At 46.4% G+C, this 9270-nt stretch overlaps 1 protein-coding gene and 1 pseudogene across 1 annotated transcript; both read left to right on the top strand.

The window, feature by feature from the left end:
* Positions 1-1041: 1041 nt before the first annotated feature.
* LOC123184225 (uncharacterized) lies at positions 1042-2530 on the top strand (annotated as a pseudogene).
* A 2063-nt stretch (positions 2531-4593) lies between these two features.
* Positions 4594-6054, top strand: LOC123184226 (uncharacterized). Its single transcript, XM_044596380.1, has one exon. The coding sequence runs from the start codon at positions 4594-4596 to the stop codon at positions 6052-6054; it is 1461 nt and encodes a 486-aa protein (XP_044452315.1).
* The last annotated feature ends 3216 nt before the right edge of the window (positions 6055-9270 follow it).

Below are 9270 nucleotides of genomic sequence, written 5' to 3' on the forward strand. Positions count from 1 at the left end.
CTAGCTTGGTGCCTCCCCCCCACGGACACGATGGCACTGCATGAGGTGCAAAGGAATACCGCATCCTGGGCGGAGAGCCTCTATCTGGGCAAAGCATTATGTATCATATGCATCAGGCAATGACCTTGAATTGTTTCTCTGTTTTTTCGTGCATTGATTTCTATTTCCTTTTATTTTTAATTGCAGCATCATGGATCATAAGCAATGACCTTGAATTGTTTGTAGATATATCAGCCAAGCAAAGGCGATTGAAAACTCAAATAGATGCAGAAAAATGAACCGGCACAACAAACTGTTCAAAAATAGATGAGATTCATAAAGGCTGAAATAAATAAGAGCTCACCTCTCTTTTTGTTCTGGAAGATGAGGATGCAATAGTCTTCATGAGTAACCTGCGCTGGATGTACAACATGGAGGATATGGGAAATGAGGTGTCTCTTATGTAAAATATCAAAAGGACAAATTGGTGATTAAGAACCACATAGAGCAACCGCTCAGCGGTGTGCGTTGTTTGCATGCTTTTCGATTAAAGACTGAACTGGCGCAAATTGGACCACAGAGAAACTGATTGGGTTCTCAAGAAACCAAAAGAGCAAATGTGCCTCTAAAAGATTACTGAACCATGGAGCTGTGGTTCCTATCATCACTTACGATCATATCGTTTCCTTGACGATGACTTGTGCGCTGCTTCTGAAAAAAAAAAGCAAATTCCCACGTGTGTAAAATTTAAAAGAAGTCAAGAAGAGTGCAAAGATGATTAAATATATATTTTTGCAAGGCGGAATAATGGATTTGGACCTACCATGAATATTACAGATAGTCAAATACTGGTCGGTCCATTCTTTTCCATGCTGCTTGAAAAGTTGACTGCTCCAGGTCCAGGTCACCCAGCCACCAACCCACTCACCCACCCACCCAGTCGTCCAGCGATTCTTTGTTTAAACAAAACAGGCTGCGTGGAGCAGTTTATATTTTGCTAAGCTCTTCAGGACTTGGCAGTCTCATCTTGTTACATTTGTCCAAAGACCGACCATCAGCTTACCTCGTCAATCCCGGCCATGGAGGTTGCCGTATCAGCAGTTGCAAGTGAACTTCTGGGCCGGTTCATCTCCTTCTTGATGAACAAGTACCACTCAAGCCATGCGCAGTCAGAGGAAAAGATGGTGGAAAGGTTGCACCATCTCCTAATGAGAGCTTGCACCATTGTCGAGGAGGCGGACACTCGATACATAACAAACTCCGGGATGATGATGCAGCTCAAGATGCTCTCGGAGGCCATGTACCGAGGTCACAGCCTCCTGGATGCCTCGAGGTACCGAGCCCTCCAAGACGGTGCCAGCTTCGACGAGGTTAGCAGCAACGACTCGTCTACAGCAGTTTGTATTTAATCATTCCAGTCAAGCGTTCTCGAACAACAGCAGATAAAGGCAACAAGGCCATGGGCCTCGACTCACATGGTGCTTTGGAAAGCTTAGAAATTGCTGTTGCAAACATATCAGAGTTTGTTGTGCTTCTGGGTGGATGTGAGCGCATGTCCCGTAGGCCATATGATGTTTATCTTTACACCGACAATTTCATGTTTAGCCGACACGCTGAAAAGCAAAAGCTTTTGAGCTTCTTGTTGGAGCACAACGATCCTTCAGGTGATCATGCATTAGCCATTCTTCCGCTCATAGGTGGTGTCGCAGTTGGGAAGAAAACTTTGGTTGCTCATGTGTGTGGCGATGAAAGGGTTCGTTCACGCTTCTCCTCTATTTTGCACTTGAATGGAGACAGCCTTTTGGGGATACTTGGTGATGGGAGGGCCATGATTGGGATAATGTTGGTAGTTATTGAGTTCACTTCTGATGTAGGTGATGATGACTGGAATTTTTTTCACTCATTTCTCATAAGAATGGGCAGAGGAAGCAAGATGATCATTGTAAGTAAGCTTAAAAGAATAGCCCGGTTTGGAACGGTGAAACCAATTTTACTAAGTGCGCTATCTCATGATGAGTTGACGTACCTTTTCAAGGCACTCGCCTTCGGAAGTGTAGAGCCAGCAGAACATCCGCGGCTAGTACAAATAGCAAATGAATTTGCAACGGTGATCCACAGTTCGCAAATTTCACTTGTTGCAACAAATATGTTCACGGATGTGTTGAGAAGCAACCTCGATATTCAGTTCTGGCATTGTATATTGCACAAGGCGGCAAGAATGGTTAAAAGAAACCGCTCCATTTATGGTGTGAACCCAACCATGCGTATAGAACAAGGCCATCCAGTGGACATAACAGACATTGCTTTGCATCCACTTAGCATGAAACCTTATAGTGATAATATTTCAATCAAGACGGAATTGCCAAGTGGGACATTTGGGGAACTTATAACAGATCCTAGTGTTAGACCGAAAGGAGACTTCACTCTAATTGCATGGGAATCAAGGATAGCCCCTCATAAATCATTTCCTAATTATGTTACAAGTCATGCTCAGGATACACATCAAAGTAGTGCCCTGCCCGGGAGGAAGCGGCAAGGAGTGCCAATCTAGTTTTATTTCAGAACTTGTTATGTAACTCATGTTGTAATTTTTTGATACATGACAATTCAATTAAATCTATGTTTTATCCTCCAACTCAACTGACATACAATGAATTTATATGTTTTATCCTCCAACAACCCCTCTTGCTCTTCTTAGATAACCTACTGCTACTATTGACACTGTGGTATTCTTAGTGAAGAAAATACAATTCAGACAGTACTATTCATCAAACAGAGTTTTTTTGTCATTTTTTTCCAGAATCCCACGGATGTCATTTCTTTGTGAAACTTCATGTGCAAGTATACCGGTCGTCCATATAAAAATTCAGATTTTTTCTATTATTTTTTCAAATTACTATTCATAGGGGGTTCATGTGGAACCATATTCACCAAATCCACGTTCAATAGTGAATATAAAAAGGTTACCATGGTTCCACAAAAATTCACATCATGCGTAGAATGGTTGACCAAGTTTGATATCCCAAAATTTCAGAATTTTTAAAATTTTACTAGTATTTTTTACAAAATTACTTTTAACATGGGTGCACGTGGAACCATGTTCAGCTTTGTAATTTTTGCTATTCAGTAGCCCTACAGTACAGTGGCTTACTAATGAAACAACAACAACAACAAACCCTTTAGTCCCAAACAAGTTAAGGTAGGCTAGAAGTAAAATCCATAAGATCTCGCAACCAACTCATGGTTCTGGCATGGATAACAAGCTTCCACGAACCCTGTCCATGGCTAGTTCTCTGGTGATACTGCAGTCCTTCACATCCCTCTTTACGGACTCCTCTCATATCAAGTTCGGTCTACCCCGACCTCTCTTGACATTATCGGCACGCTTTAGCCGTCCTCTATGAACTGACACTTCTGGAGGCCTGTGCTGAATATGACCGAACCATCTCAGACGATGTTGGACAAGCTTCTCTTCAGTCGGTGCTACCGCAACTCTATTTCTGCTTATATCATCATTCCGGAGCCAGTCCTTCCTTTGTGTCCACACATCCATCTCAACATGCGTATCTACGGCTAACCTAACTGTTGAACATGTTGCCTTCTAGTCGGCCAACACTCAGTGCCATACAACATTGCGGGTCGAACCGCCGTCCTATAGAACTTGCCTTTTAGCTTTTGGGTCACTCTCTTGTCACAGAGAATGTCAGAAGCTTGGCTTACTAATGAAACATAAATTAGAAAACAAGAAAGAGTTATGTGCAAATTATCATCATCACACAGTCCAGACTAGCATTACTAAAGTTGATGCTAACTAAAGTTGGCTTATAAGCCCGCAATCAGCTATGTAACTCCATGCATGGTACCGGAAAAGCTATATACTCCCTCCGTTTTAAAATATAACGTGGTATAGTTTTTACATGATTAGTACTCATGTACATGGGAGTCCAGGTGACGATGATGAGTTCTCTGCTGACACAGCTGAGCTGCGGCACATGAGTCGTTGCTGCAGTGCCAGACATCATACTATTATTCATTCCAGTTTTAGCGTTGTGGAGATCAACATCAGGTCAAGCCTGAAATTTCAAGAATGCACAAGATGCAAGAGTTTTTTAGCACAAGATAACTACTCACGTACAGACTAACCACTGACAAAGATAAAGACCGCATACCATTACCTTGCCAATGAAGTGTTCTGCTTTCTCCACAAAGTTCATCTGGAAAAGCTTAAACAATTTCCATGGTCAAACTTGACTGCAAGGTATTGTGATGCCAGTAATTCCCTCACATGTAAAATGTAAAAGGAGTCCACGAAAGATAATAAAATATACATTTTGTATGGAACCATAATCAATTTGGACCTACCTACCTACCGTGAGTATTAGAAATATTGGCCAACTTTTTTCATGCTGCTTGGAAAGTTGGCTTCTCCTTGTCACATCTTTGGACATTTAATTAAACTAGACAAGTATGCGTGTGTCACCAACCCACTTGCTGTAGTCAAATCATCCCTTGAGACTTTTCTATTTTGCCAATAGGCTCTGCAAGACTTGGCAGAGGCCAGTCTAGTTAAATTTGTCCACAGACGGCCAACAACTTACACCATCAATCCTGGCCATGGAGGTTGCCATGTCTGCAGTTGTAGGTGAACTCGTGAGCCAATTCATCTCCTTCCTGATGAACAAGTGCAACTCCTTGAGGCATGCCCAATCAGAGAAGGAGAAGGTGCTGGAGAGGTTACAACACCTGCTGATGAGAGCTGGCACCATCGTTGAGGAGGCAGACACACGATACATAACCAACTCTGGGATGATGATGCAGCTCAAGACGCTCTCAGAGGTCATGTACCGAGGATATGGTGCGCTGGACAACTCGAGGTACCATGACCTCCAAGAAAGTGCAGCCTTCGACGAGGTTAGCATTAATGACTCATCTGGAAGTGGATTATATTTAGCCAAGCGCTCTCGAACAACAAATGATAAGGCCACACGCCTCGAGTCACATGACGCCTTGCAAAGTTTAGAAATTGCTATTGCTAACATGGCAGAATTTATTGTTCTTCTCGGTGGATGCGAGCGCATGTCTCGTAGGCCATATGATGTTTATCTTTACACCGACAACTTCATGTTCGGCCGACACACTGAGAAGCAAAAGCTCTTGAGCTTCTTGTTGCAGCACAACGACCCTCTAGGTAATCATGCACTGGCAGTTCTTCCGATCATAGGTGGTGTTGGAGTTGGAAAGAAAACATTGGTTGCTCATGTGTGTGGCGACGAAAGGGTTCGCTCACGCTTCTCCTCTATTTTGCAATTGAATGGAGATAGCCTCTTGACGATACTTGACCATGGAAGGACTATGGAAGGTATGATGTTGGTAGTTATTGAGTTTGCTTCTGATGTAGATGACGATGAGTGGAAAAGATTTCACTCGTTTTTCATAAGAAAGGGCAAAGGAAGCAAGATCATCATCATAAGTAAACTTAAGAGATTAGCCCGGTTTGGGTCGGTGAACCCCATTTTCCTTACTGCTATGTCTTATGATGAGTTGAGGTACCTTTTCAAGACACTGGCATTCGGAAGTGTGGACCGTGCAGAACATCCACGGCTGGTACAAATAGCAGATGAATTTGCCATGTTAGTGCACGGTGCGCAATGTTCACTTACCTCAACAAATGTGTTCGCGGATATGTTGAGAAAGAATCTCGATGTTCAGTTTTGGCGTAGAATATTGGACAAGGGGACAAGGTATGTTAAAAGAAACCTCTCCAGATATAGTAGTGTCGACCAAGCCATACTTATACAACAAGGCCATCCAGTGGTTGTAACGGACCTTGCTTTGGATCCGCTTAGTGTGAGACCTTATACAAATCATGTTTCAAGCAAGAAACTGCCAAGTGTGACATTTGGGGAACTTCTAACAGACCCTACTGTTAGACCAAAAGGAGACTTTATTATAGTTTCATGGGAATCAAGGATACCACCTCATAATTCATTTGCTTGTTTTGCTACAAGTCATGCTCAGGATACACATGAAGGTAGTACCTTGCCAGGGAGGAAGCGACGCGGAGAGCCAATTTAATTTTGATTGAAAACTTGTGTAATTTAACTCTTGTTGTATTTTCTGATACATGAGAAACGTATGTATTGGCATGGCCACGTAATGTATTTTATGGAGTGATTATATAACATTCGACTAAACATATGAGAGATCCCAGATTCTCGGTTGAGATCACAGTATGCGTCTACAGAATTAGATTTGATTATGTGAACTACAATGCGCCGGGATCCTTCCCACAGTAGCGCCTCCCCAAAATTAGCCAAATTTTAGAGAAGGAAACCAGTTTAAATTCAAAATATTGAGGATATCGAAGAACTGGCAAAGCACCGCGGCGAGGGCCCCACGCGCATGATCCCTTGCGGATCTCAAAGTCGACCTAGGCAGCTCCCCTCCCACCATTCCCGCACTGTCCTTCTTTTCTTTCTTGTCATTCTTTAAAGCATTATTGGCATCAAGGCCGTAGCCTGGGGCCATGGTCAGGGTGGACACGGTCCGGGCCAGTCCGGTCCCTGACCGAGCCGTCCTTTGGACCGGCCGTCGGCGGTCCGGACCGGACCGGACCGAGCAGCGTCGCGGTCCTGTTTGCAGGGACCGGACCGGCAGGGATGAAGCCCGAGCCGGACCAAGCGGTTCGTTTGGACCGGCCGGAGTTCACCACAGAGCATGCGCCGAAGCATATCAATGTAGGGAGGGCGCTGGAGGCAGCGGGGCTCGTCGTGGAGATGTCAGGCAGCTTTGGAAGATCCAGAGGAAGCTAGAGGAGCCAAGAAGATAACCACAGCGAGCTCATCGTCGATGAATTTGGCACGACGGCCGGTGGACGGAGATGAAAAAGACCATGCCCGATGCGGCGATGCAGGACCCCCCACGTCGTGTTCGTTGGTGCATACAACAGATCCGAGTGGGGCGTGTCCAGTGGACATAGTTCCCGTGGCCAGCGAGTCCAGTGGCCGCGCGGACGACGGCCCCCGCGGCGGCGGACACAAACGGCGATAGTTTCTTCAGCCCCCGCCATGCCTGGGCCGACACGCCCCCGCCATGCCTGGGCCGACACGCCCCCGCCACGCCCTCACCACGCCCCCGCCACGCCCCACCACGCTCTCGCCATGCCCCGGTCACGCCCCCGCCATGTTCTTCGGTCCACTCGGTCGGCTTGGTTAAAGCCCAGACCGGACCGAAGCTTTGTCGGGCCGGATTGCTGAGCTAGGACCGGCCGATTTTTTGAGCGAGCTAGGCCCGAGCTGGCCAGGACTGAGCGGGCCACGAGCCGGTCCGAAAGACCGCTCGTGTCGTCCACCCTGAGGCCATGGCCTGGGACGTGGCTCTACGATCCTTTATATAATGTAGATATTTTCGGTACTGTAGCTACGAGGGCTGCCCTGATCCAGATTGCCACAATGGTATCAATACATATCAACGGCCTTCTTGTTCTTGTTGGAGTAACTCTTACTCCCTTGACCTTTTTTCTTGCCCATCATCTTGCCATATGTTTTCCCTATGAGAGTCATCTTATTCATTCCTTCCTCGTTGGAGTAGGTTGACTTTCTTCTTATTCTCTGCTCAATGTTGAACTTGTACGAGATTGGCTTTGGGTCAAAGGTTTCATAGAGCATTAGCACACATCTTCTCAACGGTCCTTGCCATGTTGCTATGAGTGACAAACCATAGCGAGAACATCATCGGAGGTGAGTGTCCGGTATTAATCTCGTTCTTGTTCAGTGTGGAATACCATGCTTGCATAAGTTGGAATAATTGACGGGAGCCAATTCTCAGCAACAAAGACATCATTCACCCAATCACACTTGTATCCTTTGAACTCAACCACAAGATCGTTGTGTCTAGTATATAACTGTTGAGGCGACTCATCTTCTATCATGGCAAACAAGTCCACTTCCCTCTTCAATATTGATAGGTTTGTGGAACTTGATGCATGAGTTATGAGCTTTTCTAACTCTCTTAGCGGTGTCATGTGCATATCTCGTTAAAGATAGTCAGTGAGCCGAACATAGTTCAATATTTATTAAATATATTCGAGTAACCCACCGCTCTCCTCCCCCCGCATCTCCATTCTTGGGCGACTCGGGGGCGAATCCCTAGCCCCGGCCCAGGCCCTCCGCCCCCTCTTACCCCCTCCGCCGTCGCCGGCGGCCGCCGCAGGCTTCGCAAGTGCGTCTGTTGGCGGCGGCGGGGCGTCCTTGCGTTCTCTCCTCCCCAGCCGCCCTCCCGCACACCACCGCTTCCGAAGCCGTCCGTCCCTCTCTGTCAACCCACCTAGCAGTGGCGTTCTCCCTCGAATCTGGCTGCTGCAGCGTCGACCATAACGGCCGCTGACGGTGTCCTGGACTAGGGGGTACTCACGATGTCGTCTCCCGATCTATTAGATTGGGCCGAGGACCCCTGTGGCCGTATACTCATGGGCCAGTTCGGACGGCTGCTGCATACAAGGAAGATTCCACAAGACTTGGCGATTAAGACAAGGACTTCTCCCCACCGGCCTATTCGGCTAGGACTCTTGTTAACCTAGGCCTCTGGTGCATTATATAAACCAGGGCTAGGCTAGTCGATAGGATATACAACTCCATATACAACAATCATACCATAGGCTAGCTTCTAGGGTTTAGCCTCCTTGATCTCGTGGTAGATCTACTCTTGTACTACCCATATCATCAATATTAATTAAGTAGAACGTAGGGTTTTACCTCCATCAAGAGGGCCCGAACCTGGGTAAAACATCGTGTCCTCTGCCTCCTGTTACCATCGATCCTAGACGCACAGTTCGGGATCTCCTACCTGAGATCCGCCGGTTTTGACACCGACATTGGTGCTTTCATTGAGAGTTCCGCTATGTGATCGACAAAAGGATCGATGACTTGCCTGCAGATCAACTGTGACTTTGGCATTTTCGTCACCAGCTCGACTGGTCACCTTGGTTCGACCAAGAATTGCGCCCCTTGTTCGGATCACCATGTCCGGATGAGGGCCTTCATCAAACATCAACTCCGATCTCTATTAAGATCACGGAGGAATCATCCATGGAGCTCGGGGGCTCAACGTCAACATTGCCCTCAAGCGACCGTGCTGTTTTTCTGGACAGCGAACTCGTATCTACCACCACCACCTGCTCGAGTATCGCTTTGACGATCGCTTTAGTGGAATTGTGCGGAATTGAGTCTACAACAACCCTGGAAAATTTCGTCGAGTTCCGATGGAGGAATCCCTGGCAATCCACGATATACC

The sequence above is a fragment of the Triticum aestivum genome, chromosome 2A, assembly GCF_018294505.1.
Source record: "Triticum aestivum cultivar Chinese Spring chromosome 2A, IWGSC CS RefSeq v2.1, whole genome shotgun sequence".
Classification (NCBI taxonomy): domain Eukaryota; kingdom Viridiplantae; phylum Streptophyta; class Magnoliopsida; order Poales; family Poaceae; genus Triticum; species Triticum aestivum.

What these genes read in the sequence shown, in the direction of transcription:
- LOC123184226 (XM_044596380.1), top strand. Translation starts at nt 4,594, where the DNA reads ATGGAGGTTGCCATGTCTGCAGTTGTAGGTGAACTCGTGAGCCAATTC.